Consider the following 24,647-nt stretch of genomic DNA (forward strand, 5'->3'; position numbering starts at 1 on the left):
AGTGGACAGAGCAGTTGTACCGCACGAGATTATTGTGTGATGCTGCATTCAACTAACACACGTTGGTTATGGAAATGTATATCACACTGTGACATATGTAATTCCTATTAAGCATCCCTTGTTTAATCATGTAAATACCCCATTATTGTATTAATAATACATATAGGTATATTATATACATTAAGTTCACGCTGACCCCACAGGCGCTGTGGATAGACAACGTGAACCCCAATGTGAGATGTATGACCGGAAATACTGCCTAGACCCAAAATACCGTCAATACATGAGCACTCACTGCGGCCGCTACAGCTGTCCCTGCCACATCGACGGCAACCTGTGTCGGTCTTAATTGCCGACGGTGGATTGCAAAGCTGAAATTGTGTTTATACCTTATTGCTGATGCGTATTTGTGAAGCAATTCTTAGCTTAATGACGATCGACAAGTTGAAATTTGATATAGATATTTGCTAGATAATTATGCTGTGTGTATGAATTTTACGTATTTGTAATCTTTTGCATTATTATGGGAGTTGAGCAAATAACTAATGCTAGATATTCATATATAAATATGTGGGTATGTGTAGTGCGATTAGTCGTTGTGTTTGTTTATCGCAATGGAGACCAGTATGATTAAATGTATCATATAAAACTGTTTTCACAGACATGTCAAACTGTATTATACAACATGTTATAATTTTGTCATTATAAATGTTCAGACATTGTGTACAGAATAATTTGGGCTTACACATAAATATAGTTAAGTTTGTACATTTTGACACATTTCTATATACTCACACTTCAACCGTATTAGCGGGCTTGCAATTATTACATGTAGTCGTACCACATATATACATTAAAAAAAGTAAGCATTCTTAAAGCAATAATTGAAGTAAATACCTATATCTATAACATGCATGACGATATGAAATGCAACATATCTTATTGTTTCGCCGAATGACCTAACATGTAAGTTAAATACGTTTTACAAGGACTTTGTAGTAAAAACAGTAAACCTGATTTAATATAACCGTTTATTATTTATTTTCGTCTGTCATTATATACTACTTCAAATAAGAATATGCATATAGTACAATTCTGTAAAACATTCTTCTTTTAGGAAAGTATGTATTGTGCTTTATGTTACCGGTAGTGTATCCTAATAAATCTGCTTTTGAAGCAATAAGTAATGTTGTGTCTATTTGTATTCCATATTTAGCCATTATAATAAACAAAAGGCCGAGACAGTTTGCCTTCTATTTATAAGATGTGCTGTATCTAGAGAAGAAGAAGAACATAACGATTGCAAAATAGTATTCTTGGTTATTGGAGTTGTTTCTGAAACACGAAACTTCGATCACGTGATCAGTCGATTATGATCAAACTTTGAAGACCCAGTTATCAGTGGAATATATTTTAAACGGATAAGTTCTTACAAACCTTTCAGACGATTATTTCATTGCAAACCATTTCGTTTGTAAGAAAATATTGCATTTACGCTTGTTGAGAACGGTAGTTATATGTGAAAACTTACGATGTTTGGTACAAACGAAATATACACATCACCCAGCATGTGTCGATTTACATTCGAATCATCGCCAACAATATCAGAATCTTTACGTTACATGTTGTGGCCTTTAACAAGTTACAATGAAATATAAATAAAAGATCTGGTAACATGTCAAATTGTACATATACAGCATAGAACATACAATTACATGAAATCACAACTCTTTCTCGTTCTCGCCTACCATTTGTGGAATGTGTACGGAACTCTCTCTCTACAATGATTTCTGCGGGTGCTGTGCTTATGCTGCAAATAAGATTATAAATGTGAAGAGTATGGGGAACTGTGAATAATGTTCATGGAATTAAAAGGGCTAAAACATTCTAAGACGGCGGCATCCATGCTGATGATGTTGGTAGAGGAGCAGTCTACAACCAAGCACAGATTGGTTAGACTTTATTCAAACAAATTCAATATCTGGAGATACCAGTGACTTCTAGGAAAGACTGGATGACAACCAAGAACAGAATGGTGACGCTAGAGAGACAGATGGCGCCAGGAACAGACTGAAACAGGGGCACTAGGGGTAGCATCCCGAAATGAAGTCTTCGAGAAGGGACACCCAACAAACAGCTACAGACTCCACAAATGAAAGACATCCCCAAAGTCTAGCGAGAGGGGGGGGGGAGGATGATAGACTCACATGGACGGATTTTATGGAATCGACACGGCCTGCCCAACCGACTATGAATAGAGATGGATCGGTCACTTGTAAGTGCGTAAAGGTGTGCAAGAACCAACGCGGTCTACGCATTCACCAAGGGAAATCAGGTTGACAACGTGTGGGGTCACAAGGACAGCGCATAGCCATCTTAGCTAGTGAGACGCAGGAGTACTACAGTCTGGATTCAACCCACAGTACTGAAAAACTCTCCGTCCAGGAGACCCCACAGGATGCCTTCCGAAATCTTGAAGAGAATGAGGACCCCCTTTTAGAGCTCTTACAGAATCAAAGCAGCCCTGAAGCAAGCCAGGCGACCAGTCCAGATAGACCACAACAAGACACTGTCACTAGAACCAGGAAACCAAGGATTAAGTGGCCCAAGGCTTCAGACAAGACATCATGGACCCAACTGGACGAGGACCTAGTTAACATCCTCGAAGCATCCATGCAAGGACCAGTAGACCCGAAGCTGTCCACCCTCACAACCTTGATTTATTCAGTAGGCAAGGAGAGGTTTGGACTAGAAGAGGAGAGAGTGCGAAAGGAACCTCGAAGACCAAACAGGCGGCAAGTCCGCATCCAGAACTTGAGACGTGAACTCAAGCAGCTGAGACGAAGGTACTGTGCTAGTTCACTCACAGAGAGTATTGGACTTACACAGCTCCGAGATACAGTTCGGTCACAGCTGACATCATTACGGAAAGCCGAAAACAGAAGAAAGACACGGGAACGGGCAAAGAAGAGGGCAGCCTTCACAGCCAACCCATACAAGTTCGGCAGATCTCTTCTCGACAAAGAAAGGTCAGGAAAGTTGGAAACTCCACTAGAGAAAGTAGAGAACTACCTTCATGTGACCCATTCTGACCCCAATCGAGAGGACGTGCTAGGAGACTGCGACCGAATAGATCCAGCGAAGGAACCCGAAAAACAGCTGAATGCGACGGAACCAACGCTAGGCGAGGTGAAGGAAGCTGTGAAAAAGGCCAGAGCTGCCTCAACGCCAGGACCCAATGCCATCCCGTACAAAGTGTACAAGATGTGCCCACTACTTCTCAAGCGTCTATGGAGGCTTCTCAAAGTAGTCTGGAGGAAGGGGGATGTATCAGAGGCTTGGAAAGAGGCAGAGGGGATATTTACACCAAAGGAACGCAATTCCAAGACGGTCAACCAGTTCCGAACGATCTCGTAGCTCAACGTCGAGGGGAAAATATTCTTCGCCATCCTTGCAAGAAGACTTACATCTTTCCTGACAGGCAACGCATACATTAGCACTTCGGTCAAGAAGGGAGGAGTGCCCGGTTTCTCCGGCTGTATAGAGCACACCAGTGCTATCACACACCTAATAAGTGAGGCAAAGAAAGGGAGGAAAGATCTCACTGTAGTTTTGCTCGACTTGACCAACGCATACGGGTCCATTCCACACCAGCTCGTCTATACAGCGCTCCGACACTACCATGTGGACGGCCACATACAGAAAATCATCACCAGTTACCTTGATGGAATCAAGCTCCGGTTTACTGTTGGTGACCAGCTAACCAGATGGCAGAGGTTGGTGAAAGGAATCGTTACTGGCTGCACAGTTTCCGTGGTGCTCTTCATCATGGGGATGAACCTGCTGAAAAATGCTGCCCAACGAGAGACACGTGGACTAAAGTCAGGAATCTATCTCCCATCTAGCAGAGGCTTCATGGATGAACTCACATTGACGACTACAACACATGTCCAAGCTAGATGGATGTTGACAGCCCTGACGGATGTCGCTTCATGGGGAAGAATGAAGTTCAAAGCAGCAAAATCCAGATCTCTCGTCATAAATAAAGGACAGGCAACAGAGAGGTTCAAACTCTACGTACAGAACGAAGAGGTTTATTCCATAGTTACAAGTCCAATTAAATGCCTGTGCAAGTGGTTTGATTCAAGCCTACAAGATCGCGACAATGTCAAGAAGTTAGAGCAACAGGTAGAGGAGGGTCTCAAGAAGATAGACCGCTGCGGACTATCTGGCAAGTTCAAAGCTTGGCTCTACCAGCACGCACTGCTCCCAAGACTAATCTGGCCGTTGATGCTTTACGAGGTACCCAGCACAACAGTGGAAGCCCTGGAGAGAACCACTAGTCGACACCTCAGGAAGTGGCTAGGAGTTCCACCCAGCTTTACCAGTATTGGACTCTACGGGAAGAGCAACAAGTTACAGCTCCCGCTATCTTCACTGGTAGAAGAGTTCAAGACAGCAAAAGCAAGACTTGTGTTGACCTTGAGGGACTCTCCGGATGAGCTCATCCGGGAGGCAGGGATCCAAACCCGAACGAGCAGGAAATGGTCAGCGACAGAGTCTGTGAGCCAGGCAGAGAACGCGCTCAAGCACAAAGACATTGTCGGACTGACTGCTGTTGGACGTGAAGGAATTTGTGCGAGAAAGGTGGTACTGTTAAGCCGATCAGACCAGAAAGAGAGGCGTGCGATGATCCAGCCTGAGGTCAGGAGAGCAGAAGAAAATGCCAGACAAGCAAGGGTTGTAGAAATGGGAGCGCAGGGAGCATGGACCACATGGAAAACCGCAGACCAGGAAGTTGACCTAGGGAGACATCTGGAAGTATGAGCCTTTTCGGTTTTCCTTTCTTCTCAGGTCAGTTTATGACCTTTTCCCATCCCCAGCGAACTTGTGCCGATGGGGACTCGCAGAAGATCCAAAATGCAGCCTGTGTGACAAAGTAGGCACCCTAGAGCATGTTCTGTCATCTTGTACTACAGCACTGACACAGGGAAGATATAGATGGAGGCATGACTTGGTCCTCAGAGAGTTGGCTGACTGGCTAGAGAAGGAACGAAAGAAGGGACGTGTTAATTACCCCCGCCATGGGCACATCGCTTTCGTCAAATCGAGTGAGACCATGAAGACACAGAAACCAACAAAAGCATCAGTTCTTGATGGCACGAGAGACTGGAAGATGGAAATCGACCTTGGTAGTAGGTTTGTTTTCCCAAACGTGGTTCAGACGACCCTACGACCAGATATTGTACTGCGGTCAGAGACAGGAAAGAAGCTCGTCACCATAGAGCTGACAGTACCATGGGAGGCAAGATGTGAAGAGGCCTACGAGCGAAAGAAGGCAAAGTTCACATAACTCATGGATCTGTGCAAGCAACAAGGCTGGCGTACTTGGCTATTTCCCGTGGAAGTTGGCGTTAGAGGGTTCTGTTCGCAGTCCGTGCACAGGCTGATGACAGCAGTAGGAACTACTGGCAGGGAGAAACAAGTTGCTATTCAGAGACTGAGCCAAGCAGCGGAACGGGCATCAAGCTGGCTGTGGCTTAGACGTTCTTATCTCTATGGATTTGTCTTATCGAATAGAGTATTGACCACTAAAGTCGTTTCAAAGTCAAAATGTGTGTGTGAAATAATATTGAACGATTTAACCAAACGGTTGAATTTGGAAAATTCGTCAACCAGCAAACGAGTCCTTAAAGAACATAACCATGCTTTAAATCTTATGAACACTGTGATATCAGTTCATACCACTCGATCTGCTCCGGCCGCTGAGATCATTTCTTATGAAGTCATTCTCCAGGTCTTAATCAACGTGAATAGGGTTCCCGTCATGTTGCTGATAGTAGTGCTTTATAAAGAGAAACACACTACTTTCGGTAATTAAATCTCAAAATAATCAATAAGATCAAGTAGAATAATCAGTAACATAAACAGTGTATTGTGCAGAAGTGTTTCGCACAATCGCATAAAATCAATGAAAATACCCCTTATGTACCACATACCTTTTTAATACATTAACACATACGACAAAACTCAAGAGTTCATGTCTATGAAGATATAATTATATCATCGTCACTCTTTGTTAAAAGGTTATACAAATGAATATACGATAAGCATGAACCAGCCGCAGCCTCAGCGAAGTGTGCGGGTGTATTTGCAAACAAGTAGCATGAACCATCAAATACCAGCCAGCCATCTGGACAATTGGTTCCCTCTAATGCTGATGACATGATTCGTTACGTGATATATATGAATATAGCTTTATTTCATTAAATGTTGGCAATTTGCATTATATTTTGATTCAGGTGATCTATTCACAATTTCTCATATAAGTAGTTGCACTGTGTTTGTACTGATAATTAAACATACATTACGCTTTAAAAATTAACGCAGATTATGTCTGCATAGATCGTAATTAATATTTATATTGTTATATGTTGTAAGATTACCGATCTTAAATTTCGAGTAATAAGAGTACACATAGTTCTATCATGAGTGAGTAATAACATTGACCGTAATTAATGTTCTATTTATTCAAACTTTAAAATCGTTAGTATGAATTTTTTTAACACACTGTTACAGGGTGTTGTTTCGGGAACTAGATTAAATTGCAGAACATACAGAGAAACAATTAGCTTCAATAATATTTGATTTTAAAGATTCGTGCTATTGTGGCCAAATAACCTATTAAATGAGCGTGAACTAGTTAGGAAGCCTGCTAGTGCACTTAAATACTATTACTTGCACGAGCAATTCCCGACGGAAATATCCGACAAGCGTAGGAAACTGGTACCGAATTTGAAAAAGGCGCGAAAAAGGGGGTCGAGGGCATGGATTTCGTATGATACGTTGTTCATTGACGGGGTACCCTAAAGGCAACAACAAGAGGTACGCCGGGGATGATGTAAAGGGCTATCATGGAATATAAACGGACTTACTGAGGATAAGAAAAGTAGTGATGACATTCTTTCTATTCTTGCTAAATATAATATTGTGTGTTTGTATGAAACTTTGACAAATGCAAATAGTAATATCGAAATACTCAATTTGAAACAGATGTTTATATTGGTGGTATATACCTATATTGTGATGAATCTCCTGCTTACACCGTTTGCAATGTTGATTTTTTTGATATTATTCAACGTGATATTTTTTACTTTGACAATGATGGTGATGTTTATCTAGTAGGAGATTGGAACAGTCGTGTTGGCATTAGAAATAATTATATTGTATATGATACATTCAATGCTGAGCTTGATAAGGATGATTATTTACCAGACGAACCCTAGCCCGGGCCTTACTTGATAAAAAGTGTAACGCGTTCGGTTATCGTTTACTGGATGTGTGTATAAGCACGGGCGTTCGCATAGCTAACGGTCGTTTATATCGTGATCATATGATTGGTAATAATACCTTTTTCTCGAGGCTAGGGTCGTCCGTTATAGATTATGTATTAACTAAACCTTGTAATTTTGCAAAGCTGAGCGACTTTGTGGTTCATGAGTTTAATGTGTGGAGTGATCACTGTCCTATTTCTTTTGGTTTACATTGTAAAACTGTAATAGAACATTGTATAGATGATAGCGAAAGCTTTGTTATTCATAAATGGTCAGTAGAACTGAAAGTAATTTCAGATCTTGTCTTATTACAAAACTAGAAATGGCGCGACAGAGGCCGACGCGTATCCCCACGCCGCATGTTTGACCCAGGGGGCGCCCCAGAAATGAAGAAGTTATAGTAAAAGGCAATTTTGGCTGGGCGTGGTCTATGTGGGCGGGGGCGACCCAGGGTTGGTAATGGGGCCATACATAGTTGAGATTGACTGTATTGTCATAAGAAATGTTCAGTATCAATTTGAAGTAAATCGGTGTAAAAATGAAGAAGTTATAGTAAAGGGCCATTTTTGGTGGGCGAGGTCTATGTGGGCGGGGCGCTCCAGGGTTGGTAATGGGGCCATGCATAGTTGAGATTGACCGTATTGTCATAAGAGATGTTCAGTATCAAATTTGAAGTAAATCGGCGTAGAAATGAAGAAGTTAATGTAAAATAACATAAAAAAATGAGTGAACATCTCTGACCTGGCCCCATCCCAACCCCCATAACTTTTGACCCAGGGGTCAGATCAAACTTCCAAATAGTGCAGTGTCGCACATATGCTCATAGCTACCATGTGTGTAAGTTTCAAGGTTCTAGTGCGTATAGTGTAGGAGGAGATAGTGGCCAGGACGGACGGACGGACAGACGGACGGACGGACGGACGGCGAAGATAACCACAATATCCCCACGCTTTTCAAAAAGCGTGGGGATAACAATCTGCTTTGAATAACGTAATATGTAACGTAGATTTGAATTACAGATCAGCAATATATAATATGTTGACTGAGTTTACATCAATTATACATGATGTTACAGATCCTTTATTTCGTAAGGATGTTACAATTACAAAAAATGTCTCGTTTAACCAAACCAAAAAATGTAGATGATAAGCCATGGTTTGACCTAGATTGTGAACGCTCAAGGCAGTTGTATATTTATGCATTAGGTAATTTCATCCGTTATAAATTATCTGCACACAGAGAGCAATTATATATATTTTTAAAAAGATATAAGCTTATAGTTAAGAAAAAGCGAAATTGTTATAAATTACAACAAATTAAGGAAATTTAAAAGTTGAGATTGTCTAAACCAAAATAGTTTAGGAACTATTTTAAAAGCAAAAATGTTGTTAATCATAAATTGTCTTTATACTCTTTTTTAAATACTTTTCCGAACTAGGAAACGATATAACTCGAAATGTTGATTCCGAGTCTGAGGATTTTGCCTCAACTCATGATTTTGATTGTTGTGATGATGCTGATGAAAGTTTGGATCAGCAAATATCTGTAAATGAAATTTTAGAAGCTGTAAAATCATTGAAGCGATGGAAAGCTTATGGGAATGTTTTTCTGCTAAATGAGTATTTTATTGAATATATGGATATTTTGTCCTCTCACTTATGTGATATATTTAATAAAATATTAGAAAGCGGATTTTTTTCCAAGTAATTGGGGTGAGGGTGTTATTATACCTCTGCATAAAAAGGGAGATGAAAATAATGTTAACAACTATCGTGGTATAACTTTAGTTAGTTGCTTATCAAAAATATTCACAGCAATATTAAATAAACGAATTAATACCTATTGTGAGGAAAATTGTATTTTATTGGATGCCCAATTTGGATTAAGAAAAGGTAAATCTACTGTTGATGCTTTATTTGTTTTATCGTCTATAGTACATAAATATATTGATGATACTAAACGTTTGTTTTGTGTATTTGTGGATTAAAAAAAAGCCTTTGATAGCGTTTTAACAAATGGCCTGTGGCTTATATTATATAAAAAGGGTATAATAGGTAAACTGTTGCGCATCGTTAAAGATATGTATAATAAAGTTAAATCATTCATTCAGCTATGTAATAATTATTCCGATTTTTTTAATATGCTGCAGGCTTAAGTCAATGGGAAGTAATCTCGCCGATTTTGTTTTCCCTGTTTATAGATGACTTCGAGTTATTTTTACAACAAGATATAAATTGTGGTTTAGAATTGAATGATATTATCTTGCTATTGTTGCTATTTGCTGATTACATGGTAATTCTTGGTAATTAGCCTGAAGAGATTACAAAGTTTACTTTTATTACATAGTTATTGTACTAAATGGAGTCAAGATGGTAATGTAGATAACACGAAAGTTATGTTTTTTAGAAAAAGAGGCAGTCTTTTGCAATCAGAGAATTTTGTATATAATCGTTTCCCACTGGGAGTGGTAAATGATTTTATTTATTTAGGAACAGTTTTCAATTATACTGGTAATTTTGCATTTAACCAAAAACAACTAATTGGTAAAGCTTTTAAAGCTTTGAATGTTTTATTGACTAATTGTAACAAATATAAATTGAATCCAAAACTACTGTTTGACTCCTTTGTTGGATCTACCTTATGGTATGCGGCAGAGATTTGGGGCCACGGTCAATCTAAGGTTTTTGAAATGGTTCACCTAAAATATTGTAAAAGGATACTAAATGTAAATATCAGAACTACAAATGCTGCTGCATATAGTTAATTGGCACGTTATCCATTATATATTGTCAGATATGTTAAGATAATTAAATATTGGTTTCGTTTACTTCAAACTGATAATATTATTCTCAAAGAAGTGTATAATATGTACCTAGATTGTAATAATGGTAAAAGCAATTGGTTAACTAAGGTTAAAAATGTGTTAGTTCAGTACGGGTTTAATTATGTTTGGAATAATCCATTTTGTGTCAACAGTTAATCATTTATACCAGTGTTTAAACAGAGAGTGATTGATACTTTCAAAAAATTATGGCATATCGACAAGGATAATAATGGTGTGTTAACTTTGTATGCAAATCTTAAAATAAATTTTGAGTATGAATCATATTAAGATATATTGCCTAGTAACCTAAGATTCTTTATTAGCAAAATAAGAATGTGTTCTCATCCATTGCATATTCATACTGGTAGATATGATGTAAATAGAGTTGAAAGAAATGAACGTTATTGTACATATTGTGATATGCATGATTTGGAAGACGAATATCATTGGATACTTATATGTCCTAGATATAATGATATTAAACAAAACTATATCAGACGATACTACTATGTTAATCCAAGCGTTATTGAATTCATTGTTAAATACTAATTGTAAGAATGTTCTGAAAAATCTAGCTCTTTATATGAAATTAGCACTGTCTCATAGAACTGCTATTACTTATAATTAAAAATCAGTTCATCTTCTTTTAGTTATGTAATTGTTTTATTGAATGTGCTTCTTTTTTCCACTGTGACTTTATATTATGTTTGTAATATATGTATTTATGTAATGATTATGTACTTATTGTACAAGTGGTAAATAAATTTATGTTCTGTTTAAACACTTTCACACTATATCAAATATTTGTATTTCCCTAAATACACTGAATAGCATTAGTATTTAAATAAATACTTTTATATAATATGCAATAAATAAGTCATATAAATAATAACAATCACATAGTATTTACCTGCCAACAAAGCAAGTAGAATTAAAAGACCGGTTTGTTTCGACATTCTGCCTGGTATGTAATGAAGTTGTCTAACAGATAAGGAACCTGGTCTGAAATAACTCGAACACAAATCCGATACAATAACACGTGATGTTAATGACATCTATTACTTAAAGAGGCATGTCAACAGAAATTCTGAAAATATAGACGCGACACATTCCAAATTGACTGACATTTACTTAAGTTATCCAAAACAGTTAAGACGAACAATATATTTTGACTAAACATTAAGTGCAGTTTTAAAGAGTAGAACAGTAAATTTTAAGTGCAAACTATACACATTTAGTTTAAACCTATATATTTTAGCTCGTTTGCATCGAAAGCCTAAGACTTATATAAATGCTCTCGAGTCCGTTTTCTGGGCCTAGAACCAGTACTTGGTGTCTTTGGGGGAGACCTAAAGAACGCTCCCACGGTGGGGATCGAACCCGTGACCTCCCGGTCGCTAGGCGGACAACATATCCATTCCACCACGGCGACCTTATACACATTTATTGAGATATTTGAACAACTGTGACGAAATGCAAGGGCATTCGAAACACAGTTCCGGCAGGATTTAAATCTCGCATGAAAGATCTAGCATTACAACAAAGGCACATCATACGAACATGTATTTTAAAAGACGGACATAGCAACACACATATTTAAATCAAGGTTTTGATATTTGTATTATTAATCTTAAATTGTATTTAAATAAGTTGTCCTTGTGCAGTTAATGCGGTTAAGACATTAGACGACATCAAGACGTCGCATTCCAAGAACAATTGTTAGCGTACTTAAAAGTAGCAACTGTTAAACACCTAATGAAATGGGGCGTGCGAACGCTCGCACCTTATCAAAGCATTTCACTTGATATTTTGACGCATCATAGTGATCGCAACTTTATTATAAACCAGAGGTTTATGGTATAATTCATCAAGTTATAAATAGTCAACCGTATTTACTTTCAGTAAATTGACAAATGCGAAACACCAGCGAGAGGTCATTCTTATCATTCTTATCGTGACACTAAACGTTCAGTGTAAACATAATGTTCACATAAAATAAATTAAAATAGAAAAGCGTGTACTTGTAATAATACATAAGATGGACGTATAACACTGAATGTTTATATTTGATATATTTTAGTTAGCTAACATGCGGATAATGCATGGGATTATAGATTCAATTTAAATTTAAATTAACTAATTAATACAATCTTAAAATCTGAAGCCTGAATTCTTGGCATGGTCATGTTTTTGTATATGTTAAAAAAGGGTATTAAGTGTATAAATTGTATCCAATAACAGAACAATATAACACATCTCTGAGTCACGAATAGGTATAATTTATTGTTGAAAAAAAAACTTGTTTGAATTAATTTACAATTTCATTTTACAGTTATTATATCTTAAATGTAATGACTCTTGAGTGTTTGGAGCTTAATACTTCCACACCGTTAGGCGATTCGATTGAAACTAACACTTTGTAAACACATTGAAGCTTCCGCACTATTGATCAACTATTGACTGACTTAATTGCCTCCTGAACAAAGCTGCCGAAGCTGTGATTGGATAGGATGGTTTTCTGTTACAAAGCTTTAGTTAATATAAATATGTATATATGTATAACGCTTACCCAAATTTATACATTTCACGTGTCAATTATTTAATATTAACCACTAAATGGCATTAAGGTTGCAGTGTAGAATTATAACATATATGTATCAACGTTAATAAGTATTAAGGCTTGTATTAAGTAATTGTTGTATGTCAATTGTAATGTTTTTGAACGCAACACGCATATAAACATTGTTTTCGTTCTGCAGGTTTTATTAATATCAGCGAGATTATATATTATATATTTTAATGAAACATCAAAACAACACTGTTACAAATTTAGTATCTAATTAAATTTCGAGTTTGTTTATGATTTCATAAAACGATAATTTTTGAGTTGCTAACAGTGCTATTAAACATTGTTTGTGCATTTTGTGTACTAGGAACGAGGTGAAATTATAAAAAAGCCTTTATATTGTATGAACATTGGTTTTGATTTATCACACTCCGCCATTTTTACATAATGAAATACAAACAAAAAAGGTAGGTTTTCATTCAATGTTTAATACATTTAATGGGAAATAGCGCTCAATTTAATTAGTTTGCTAAATCATAATATGAAATTGAAGGCGATAGTAGAGTTTGATTTATGTTATTGGGATAATAAATGTCGGGAAGTGTGTACAGCCGGCGGTTAACTATATAGTTATACAACTACAATAACTTTAATTTATTATAGCTATCAATGTATGCCTACGAAATAAAATAGCGACTTTTTGTTCTGTGCGAATACCATGTTGTGCGCTGCTTTCAAAAGATTATTAGAAACAAAAAACGCCTTTACAATGCCTCATTTAATTCGGGTTAAGTATACAAAAACGTTTGCTTTAAATATAACGGTTTGTTTGCTATGCCTCATCCTATATAGAACAATATAAGTGTTTATACGTATAAATATGTGTTTCACAATCCAAACCTGTGAAGAATGTCCCTGGTGCGTTATTCCCATGCAACACTGCTTGTTGCTAAACATGCAAGATTATGCTAGCAACTTAAACATTGAAGAGCATACCAGGCGACATGTCGTCCACACAAGGTAACCCATAACTGTGAAACAGTAAAAGCAGTATAACTCATGACGTATAATGTGTGCAACAAGCAATATATTGGCGAGACAAAACTGGCGTTGAACAAACGCATACATGTGCAACTGTCTAAATAGTAATTGGAAATTGGAAACACGGTGTCAACTTGCACTAACACAACGATAAAAGTAATTATAAGCTAGACCGAATTTGCTGCTACCTGTTTAGCTTATTTATTTGAAAAATAACACAAAATACCATTCATAAAATTAACCATTACAATCGTGATTTAGATATACATGCCAATCAGATAATACTCTTGTGTAGAAGCTGATTTCCGGACGCGCGAATTGCACCATAGTAATAACTTTGGCAGTTTCATTGTTTTAGGCATAATACAATGGTTATTTGCTTCCGTGAATAAATGCAATATGTATAAGAGTTTCAAAAGTGTCATTTTGTCTATGTTTTATCTTATTTCAATTTTATAATTGCTTGCTAGTCTAAACACAATTACATCTCATTTATACTTTATATAATCAAATTAATTTTCGACATGTTCAGCATAATTCATTTTCAATAAATATTGAAAATATATTCAGGATTTTGAAAAGGTTGCGCTCCAATTCCATCGTAATGTCTGAGTTATAAGCATCATTCCGCTTGTTATGTTGCGAAAGTTATCGCATTATTTAAGAACAATGAACACAATTGTAAAACCATCTTGCTCAAAATGCACGACGCAGAGCTAAAAATATCGATCAATGAGTAACTAAAAACGCGACTTTTAAATGATCTTTTTATTATGAAAACTGTGTTGAATTTTATTTTATAGCAAGATTATAAATATTTCAATTTTAACACTATAAGCGTTTGTTTCGAATGAAACTTAATGAACATATTGCGTGGTTCGTCAGTGTTTCCCGTGGTGCTCGGCCTCGTGCTGATCCAGTACTTCCGGGAGAAGGCTGGGATTCCGAGTGACGACCATGTGATTGTTCTTCACACTGACAATGAATTGCTTTGTGCTCGCAAATGCCACAACTTTGAAGCGTGCCAAGCGTTTAGGTTCAGTAACAGAACCTGTAAGCTGTTTAATGCTTCTATCGCCCCTTGCCATGGAAGCGGTTGTTACGCAGTATACCAGGTATGTAAAACTCATGGAAAAATGTCGCATATTTAAAAAGCAATGCATGAATTATATTCAAACAATTATACGACTGACTGAGATATTTTAAATAACTTTTTTAATGAATTTCCTTGCATTTAAACATAACGCTAAAATATTAAACCGTAAGAAACCCTCATAATCGATGTATCGATATATTTATTAAATTCCTATACACTATTCAAATAGAATAGATCATGCACTTTTAACACTATATATATATATATATATATATATATATATATATATATATATATATATATATATATATATATATATATATTACTTCGAGTGTAAATGGTTTAAAACAAATAAAAACAAAGTATATTGATACCAAATTTATGGATAGTTCAAGAATACTAAAATTGTAAACATAATTTGTTTGTCAACCAATAAGGTTTATGTGTGCGTATCACATTATAATACAACATTCACTTTAAGCATATTTCAAAACGATATTACTATGCAATGTCATTTATACAACATGAATGGCATATTCTCTATACATTTAAATAATATGTATAGACCGCACACTGAGAAGGATCAACTAGTATATCAGTCAATGTTTATAGCAACAATGGGACATATATTCGTAGTGACAGTATTATTAGGTTTATTTATCGCCCATCGTATTGATGTATTTATGTCTCGCTAACCACTATAGCTATAGCGACAGGTTCAACCGGTCATTTCACGTGTCTATGCATATGTCTGTTGCAGACGTCAGTGTTGGCAGTACTGACATCATTCCACAATTTGAAATATGGTTTGTGTACCAGTTAAGGTGGTAACATGTTTAATGCAATATTTCATGTGCATGTTATTGTATGTTCTACATTGTGCATGTTAATACACTGTTGTATGTGGCATGCAGTTGTGTTGTTTAGGCCATCGGTCACTTGAATAAGTAAAATAAAATAATATCGGCTGTCAAAAGAAATTTATCTTCTGATTTTGTTTCTGGAGTATAATTATTGATGCATATTCTTCTGTTGTACATACGTCATAATAACAAATGTATTACGCAAATTACTTACTGTACGTTTGTATGACTCTGTACTTGTATCGTTTACCAAGATAATTTAGTGCCTACATCAATAAAAAATTTCTGCACCGAGAAACGCATGCGATGTCACTATTGTGAACTCTTTTTATTTTAATTTGACACCATTTATAATAAATAAAAACCTAAATAATAATAGTATAACCTTTACAATTTTAGTAGTTTCTGCGATTGCAAATGCATAACAATAAAAAAAACTCTGTTTTTGAATCTTATATTTGTTTATTGATCGCGCAGTGATTACTATTTCGCATCACAGAGAATTCTTTCTTGATAGACAGGGAATATTACACAGTGGTATTCCTATTATTTGTTCTGCAAGATTTGATTGCGTGGCGTTGTATTTTACGTGGCCACATGTTTAATCTTCAAGAAAGCATCTCTTGCTTCCAGTTTAAATATTGTATTTGGTAACCGAATGTACAAAAATGACAAAAAATATCATTTGAAGCCAAAATCTAATTCAAATCAATATGGAAATGCAATTTCCCAATCATTTGTTATGTACGTCTGTTTACGGGTGATTGGGTCAGACATTATAAATATTGTAAAATGCTTTGGGTTGCACGATTTTGATTATTTATGTGGTCAGACTCTAACACTATTTTAAATTCTACGAGTCAATTTCAGTTTAAAAGTGAACATTTAACTGCTTGAAATAAACTGTGATATCTTCACATGTTTTTGTCTCAACTTCCATTTATTTAGTCTGATTTAAACTTTGTTGACTGTTGCTTGTGGTTGTATGTCATATTTTGTTTATTCATGTTTGATTCATTATTAGTGCTATGTAACCTATTTACCGCACTCTGGATCAGCAAACGATTTATTTCATAAATCAATCTCTGTGTTAATAGTCGCCATCTTTCGAACTACTTTCAAAAGTACAACAACAACAATAACAGTAGAAGACAATTTTAATTGCGAAAAATTGAGTACATGTGTCACGGTTGTTGAGTGGAATTTGTGTTATTTTCAACTGTGTACGAAGCATGTGAACTGGTATTGGAATAACCGAATTGTTATTGGAAATAGAATTTAGAAATATATCTAATTATTCATCATTTTTCATGTCATGATCGTGTAGAATTATCATCAGCATCATTTCTGTGGAACATTGCAATATATTTAAAATACAAGTGTTTCATAGCTATGGTGCTTTTGACATAGTTCACTAACCATCAAGACTGAAATGATTCATGCACACAGGTAAAGTAAATAATTGAATTTGTGCAGAATGTTTATTTTTTACAAATTATTATTTAATTTAACCAATTTATTTTAGATAGATTGCACTGAAACTCAAAGTCTAAAGCTTAGTAAGACACTTAAGCCAGTTTTATGAGACGAAACAATACTTGTTCAGAGTATAGCAGGCTCATGCGGCCTCTGGTTTATTTATTTGGCCTCGGCCTTTAACCTGGGTCGCTTTGATTTCAGGTGTTTAGCCCCCATATCAACAAGGCTTTCTCGACCCTATATGTACTTATTCATATTGTTTAAAGATTTTGAGAACCCTCGCTCAGTGCCAGTGGGGATAAAACAGGGACCTTCTTATAGCTAGATGAATGCATCAAATATGCCAGCAACACTTTATAATCAATAACTTTATAATTGATGATTCTGTTCTTTTAACAACATTACTAATTTACCAAAACAATGTGAAACACATTTTTATGTTCCCAAAGGAGGGCATATAGTGATCGCACTGTCCCTCTGTCTATCCGTCACACTTTGCATTTAGGTTTCGAAAAAATGCTCATAACTTCTATGTCGCTTCAGATGTAACATTCATATTTGGTATGCATGTGTATATGGACAAGGCCTTCCCATACACACACAAATTTTGACCCCTTTGACCTTGAACTTAGGGTCGGCGTTTAGGTTTTGAAAAATGCTCATAACTTCTATCAAAGCGTTTATCGGGGCGTATGTCATCCTACGGAGACAGCTCTTGTTTTTGCTACTGTCCTCTGCACAAACCATGATATTATCTGCATATATGCATCCCACCAAATCAGTAAAACTATTTGTCACTTAATTACAGTAAACTTATTGCATGTTAACTTTTTAACTATATATATACAAAATAAAAACTAATATGTCATGTGATATACAAAATGTGATTTATGTATTAGTATGCAATGGATGCAAACAATATTATATAGGCCAAACTGGCGATAAACTTAGAAATAGGCGATCTGTCCATGAACAACAAATGCGAGACTCCTCAACAAGACAGATGCCTTTAAGTAAACATTTAGATGAATGTTCACATAATGAACCAAAATTTAAAATATTTCCATTTTATAAGCTATTTTCGAACAATATTTCAGCTAGGTTAGCAAAAGAACAACATTTTATACATGTATTTAAACCCAAATTAAATTTCATTTAATATTTATTGACGTTATGACGTCATAATTGATATGACGTTATCTCCATGACATTTTGACGTTGTAATATATTGTATTATGCCCTGATGAGCTATGCGAAACGCGTTGGCTAAATCAATATATATTTAAAATCCCAGACACGTGTTTTTACTTTTATATATATATATATATATATATATATATATATATATATATATATATATATATATATATATATATATATATATATATATATATATATATAACAGATCTTGAGAAAAACACACATCAAACTTAAAATTGTTTTAGTAAATTATAGGCTTTAATTGGTATTGTGATATTGACAACACTCATGCATGTGACTATACAATTATACAACTATGGAACACATTATTTATGAGAAATTCCTATACATCAACATAACCTCTCAGATTTAAGGCAGATAATCTAGTGCTTTTTTGCTGCCATTTTTACTATTACACATTTTTTAATTTTATGTTATGATGCATTGATCTTGTTTCTAAATTAACCAAGCAATCATGTTAAACTTTTGAAGAAAGATGTTGTCTGATAAATATTGAAAATATAATCACTACAACGTGAACAAAATTCAGTTGAATACTGTGACCAACGAAGATTTGCCAAAGAGCAATTCAGATCATGATTTAAATTAAATACAAGTAATATGAAAGTCTGCCTATTGGATCCCAGTTATGATTTTGTCAAATCTGCACATTAATTTGCCCTTAGCCATGTAGAATTGGGGACCAAATACCATCAAGTCATGTAAAAAGGAGCAGGGTATAGCACGCTGCTATTGATCTCTTGAGCTTTCACATGAATTTTACGGGTAATTTTCATACAACAAATGATATTATATAGTGTAATGATAAAGCATTATGAGCACAAATTATATCTCTTACTAGTGTTGCAAAAATCAATTAAGTGTCACATTTCAAAAGAAAATTTATATAAAAAGGTATTATTAATTGTTAAAACGTTATAAAAGGTTATTTCAATTCACTAAAGCATTTAATTACAAGAACAAGTGCATTTTATGTCCATTACAATACATGTTACAGTATTGGCATTGTATTTATCTGCATTTGATGTGCATTTAATACACTTAAAATGCAGACCAGACACACTTCTAACAGAAACAAATGTATTTTTTTCTGCATTTTCCAGCATTAATACTCTTCAAGTGTATTTTTTATCATCCCAAATACACTTTACCAGGAAAAAGGTATGTTAAAATGCACTTTTAGTTTGTTTTAAGTATATTTTCAAATGCATTAAGACACTCTTTGGCAAAAAATGTTGAACAAAAACTTGAAAATATTTAATATACTAAAGTGAAGTAATAATTAAAGTTTTGTATGAGCATCAAAAACAGTGTCAAATTCAAATCAGTGCCTTTTTAGTAGCAGTAGGCCTTATATGGTCTACTTGTGGTAGAAATAATGCATTTTGTATAATACAACATACATAAATTAAAAAATATATCTGCCCATACAGTTCAATACAATGTTCAATTAACTACACTATGCAAAGTTGAAAAATGACATCAAGCTTGGAATAATCTTTTCAATAATGTATAATATGCTGTTTTAATTTATAAGTGAAATAGACACTTGCATATAAAAACTGATTTTACATCATAACTAAACGTTTAATTTGATTTTTAGCTCCACTGGCCAAAGGTCATGTGTCCATCGTGCAGCCGTGCATTAACTTTTCCTTTAAACATCTTCTCCTAAACTACTGGTCCAATTCTGATGAAATTTCTTAAGAATGTTCTTGGGGTGAACCTCTTTCAAATTTGTTCAAAAATTGAAAATTTGCTTATATAAGGCCCATTTTGTGAAAACTTTCAAAATCTCCCGTCCATAACCATTGGGTCTAGGGCTATCAAATTTGGTATGTAGAGACATCTAATAGTCCTCTACCAAATTTGTTCAAATTATGCCCCTGGGGTCAAATTTGACCCTGCCCCGGGGGTCACAAAATTGAACATATGCTTATATAGGGTATATTTTGTGAAAACTTTACAAATTTTCTCGTCCATAACCATTGGGCCTAGGGCTACCAAATTTGGTATGTTGTGGCATCTTATAGTCCTTTACCAAGTTTTTTCAAATTATGCCCCTGGGATCAAGTTTGACCCTGCCCCGAGGGTCACAAAATTGAACATATGCTTATATAAGGCCTATTTTGTGAAAACTTCAAAAATCTTCTTGTCCATAACCATCCGGCCTAGGGCTATCAAATTTGGTATATAGTGACATCTAATAGTCCTCTACCAAATTTGTTCAAATCTAATCCCTAGGGTCAAATTTGACACTGCCCCGGGGGTCACAAAATTGAACATATGCTTATATAATGCCTATTTTGTGAAAACTTAAAAAAAAATCTTGTCTATAACCATTAGGCCTAGGGCTACACAATTTGGTATGTAGTGACATTGTATAATCCTCTACTTAGTTTGTTCAAGTTATGCCCCAGGGGTCAAATTTGACCCTGCCCGGGGTCACAAAACTGAACATACGCTTATATGGGGCCTATTTTGTGAAAACTTTAAAAATCTTGTTGTCCATAACCATTGGGCCTAGGGCTACCAAATTTGGTATGTAGTGACATCTAATAGACCTCTACCAAATTTGTTCAAATAATGCCTCTGGGGTCAACTTTGACCCTGCCCCAGGAGGTCACAAAACTTAATAAACGCTTATAAAGCGCCTATTTTGTGAAATCTTTAAATATCTTCTTGGCGAAAACCATTCGGACTATGGCTACGAAATTTGGTATGCAATAACATCGTATAGTCCTCTACCAAGTTTGTTCAAATTATGCCCTTTGGGTCAAATTTGATCCTGACCCGCGGGTCACAAAATTGAACATTATATACGCTTATATCTTGCTTATTTTGTGACAACTTTAAAACTATTCTTGTCCTTAACTCTAGGACCTAGGGCTACCACATTTTGTTTCTAAATTAACCAAGCAATCATGTTAAACTTTTGAAGAAAGATGTTGTCTGACAAAGTTTGCTCAAATTATGCCCCTGGGGTTAAATTTGACCCAGCCCAGAAGGTCACAAATGTGTACATGTGCTTAAATAGGGCCTATATTTAAGTATTTGCACATGCAGAGAAATTTGTTTCAGCCTTTTTTTCAGCAGTGGAGCGATACAGGGCCATCATGGCCCTCTTGTTTAAATACTCAAAAAATGAAACCGTGTTCATGCTTGCATGAACACAGTTTATAAATGCTGTCAGAATAATAAAATATGCAATTACTATAAATACAAATGCCAGGGAAAAGTGCTTATTGTACTAAAAAATTCGAATGAATATTACAATAATACATTCTGAATACTTTGCTATGTAATTAACAGTTTTGTCTAAGAAAATCCCTAAATTTTATATATTTATTCAAATTCACATAAATCATATTTCAAAAACACATAATTACTTCAAATCCTTTCACACAATACTGAAAAAATGCACAGTTTCTGATTGTTATTGATTGTTTATTAATTTATACATGTACCATTTTTTTAATCTTGATGCATCCTCAATTGTATTATGCACATCTTAATCTGTTTTAACAATTATAATATAAAGATTAAGGCTGACTCAGTAAAATAATAATCCATGATTTCTGCAGTACTTGCAGACAAACTAGGAATACTGCTGTGATATTATCTATCTATCTAATGGGATATTAATTTGGCTTCAATAGAAAAAAATCAAAGCATACACATGTATATAAAGAGTATATATATATATATATATATATATATATATATACTTGTAAAACTAAACATTATATATGTATGTTTCTATTACAACATTTAGGACTTTAATTTTCAGACAAAGTAGAGTGAAGCTTAAAACAGTATCCAATTGTAACAGTCAATTTTGGGAAAATCAACCTTATAATTATTTTCTGTGTTGGTCAATGTCATAATTGGTATAAAATGTATATTGAACTGGAAGTTTTCTTTATTTTAAATGATAACATTTGCTTGGTCAGCCATAATTGTCACAATCAAGTGGTCTTTTTACACTGTAGTTTTCTCACTGACTATGGGTTTGTTCTGAGAATGAGCCACACAAAGTATCGTTGGGGAGATGAGTTGTCAATTTTAATTATGTTTATCAGTCTTTCATAATCCAGTATACCTGTAAAAAGTGAATTTGTAACTAATAATCACACAATATACACAATTAAAATTGTATGCATTTAGATTTTTCATTAGTACTGCACATTAATCATTTTCCAAAAATATGTAGCAACATTATATTATATAATGCTGCAATACTAAAGTAATTTACTAATTAAAGGTCGCTGATGTGTAATGGATGTGGTGTCCACCTAATGATCTGGAGGTCACTGGTTTGATCCCCAGTGTGGGAGCATTCTTAAGAAATCTCCAAGAGACACCCAAGTACTGGTTCTAGGCCCAGGAAACGAACTCAAGAGCATTTCACATACATGTATGTAGTTAGTACTTTAAATTTATTCGAACTAAAAATTGGATAAAAATTAAAAACTGAAACCCTTATTAATACATTTTATTTTGAATCAAGCAAATGTGGAAATTCATTAAAATAATGAGAAAAAATAAAAAATGCTACTTTAAAGTAATCATGATAATTTAGATTATTTTCAGAATATGTAATGATGAAAATGATACAATTATATATTACCTAAATGATAAAAATAAAACATGTAATGTTAATTTATGAAAAAAACGTTTTAATTTTATCAATATCATGGTAATTACAACTAGATACAGGCAATTAGATCAGAAACGTGCATTAATTATATTAATGATCAACCCAGACATTTGTAGTGATTTATGGTCACTATTTTGATTAACGTTCTAAACATGGCCTGTCATAAAAGGTATTTTTTAGCCAGTACTACAATGATAGTCTGTATTGCATACATATTCCACCGTCTATTATCGATTCGCTTCCTCAAACTGAACAAATATGTAATGTTTACATCGCGAAACGTAATGCATCCAGTTTCACTTTCGGTTTGGTTGGTTTTGTAAACACCGTAATTTCATCTTAAAAATTTTTGGATGATAGGGTGGTTAAATAATAATGGAAAAGTAAATCACTTGGATAATAGGTCAAAATGCAAAACAAATGAACGTTAATAGTGCTCTTAATATCAAAGTTTCGGTAAAAAGTTTGGCGCTAGTTCAACGCGCATCGTATACAGCCTCATAACAATAGACTGACAACCTTTTGGGTAGTAAAGTAGTAATACAAGGCAATATGGCGACCGTTAGCCACGAGGCCTATCTTACGGAGGAATCCGAGATAGCCGATGTATCACGATTGCTATTTACCGCTGAACTATCCGATGCGATAATAAATAAGAATGACGCTCAGTGGTGTTGTTTTTGTGTGACTACTGTAAACATGTACTGCTTTACGTCATTTTAAAGTAATTATGAAATGAAGTTAATATCGAATATGATTGTCTATTCAACCATTTCTTCCGATATATAAACATGGTGTTTTGATGCAGATGATTATTATTTTATTACCGCGACAATATCGGGCTTTATAATAAAAGTCGTTTTATTGCAGCGGCGAAGAATTTGTTGTCGCTGGTGGTTAAATAAACCGACAGAAGTATGGTACAATGCGTGATGGACGTAAATGCTGGTGAATCATTGAAACAGGCCTTACCAGCATCAAATTTGAATGGAAATAATATTGATAAAATAACCATGTTCCTGTATTGGTGTATTAATCGAGAAATAAACGTTTTGGAAATGCATGTATGTTGTAGTTTGCCTTTCACTTGCGACTGTATATTGTGATGGCGTTTAATCGACATTATGTTTCATACCTTACTATTGTTATTTACCCGAGTCCGATCATTTAATTTGTATATGGGTTTGAATAGCTACGGAATACAATTGTTTCCATTATACCGTTACAACTGCACGTTTGAGACACGGGGCACTTTCGGATTAATGTTTACTCCGATGGAGGTCTTCAGAATATCGAAATATTTTCTACTCAGCGTTAACTTTTGTTAATTAAAGATTTTGACGGTAATTTATTCTAAATTAAAATAAACCTATGAACATGTATAACATGCTCAATAAATCAAACGTTATTATGTGGTTTGTCAGTTCAATTGTAAATGGTTAAACACGGTTGCATTTGATAACCAATGCACACTTTTGGTAGTTAATTGATATGCAGGCCGATGTACAATGTTATGTTGACTTCACATACTAATGAAATGCTCCAACGCAATGTAAATGAAAT

At 34.9% G+C, this 24,647-nt stretch overlaps 1 protein-coding gene across 1 annotated transcript; it reads left to right on the top strand.

Annotated features, from left to right (window-relative positions):
• The first annotated feature begins 1,904 nt into the window (after positions 1-1,904).
• On the top strand, positions 1,905-5,353 carry LOC127839510 (uncharacterized). The gene is made up of 4 exons (XM_052367900.1): positions 1,905-1,952; positions 2,446-3,413; positions 3,498-4,821; positions 4,991-5,353. The coding sequence occupies exons 1-4, from the start codon at positions 1,905-1,907 to the stop codon at positions 5,351-5,353; spliced, it is 2,703 nt and encodes a 900-aa protein (XP_052223860.1).
• Positions 5,354-24,647: the final 19,294 nt, after the last annotated feature.

The sequence above is a fragment of the Dreissena polymorpha genome, chromosome 7 (genome assembly GCF_020536995.1).
Source record: "Dreissena polymorpha isolate Duluth1 chromosome 7, UMN_Dpol_1.0, whole genome shotgun sequence".
NCBI lineage: Eukaryota > Metazoa > Mollusca > Bivalvia > Myida > Dreissenidae > Dreissena > Dreissena polymorpha.

Bases quoted from the DNA above. Each gene is read 5' to 3' on its own strand.
- LOC127839510 (XM_052367900.1), top strand. From the start codon at position 1,905: ATGCTGATGATGTTGGTAGAGGAGCAGTCTACAACCAAGCACAGATTG. The intron at 1,953-2,445 runs GTTAGACTTTAT...CTCTCCGTCCAG, and splicing joins CTACAACCAAGCACAGATTG to GAGACCCCACAGGATGCCTT. The intron at 3,414-3,497 runs GTAGCTCAACGT...CGCATACATTAG, and splicing joins AACCAGTTCCGAACGATCTC to CACTTCGGTCAAGAAGGGAG.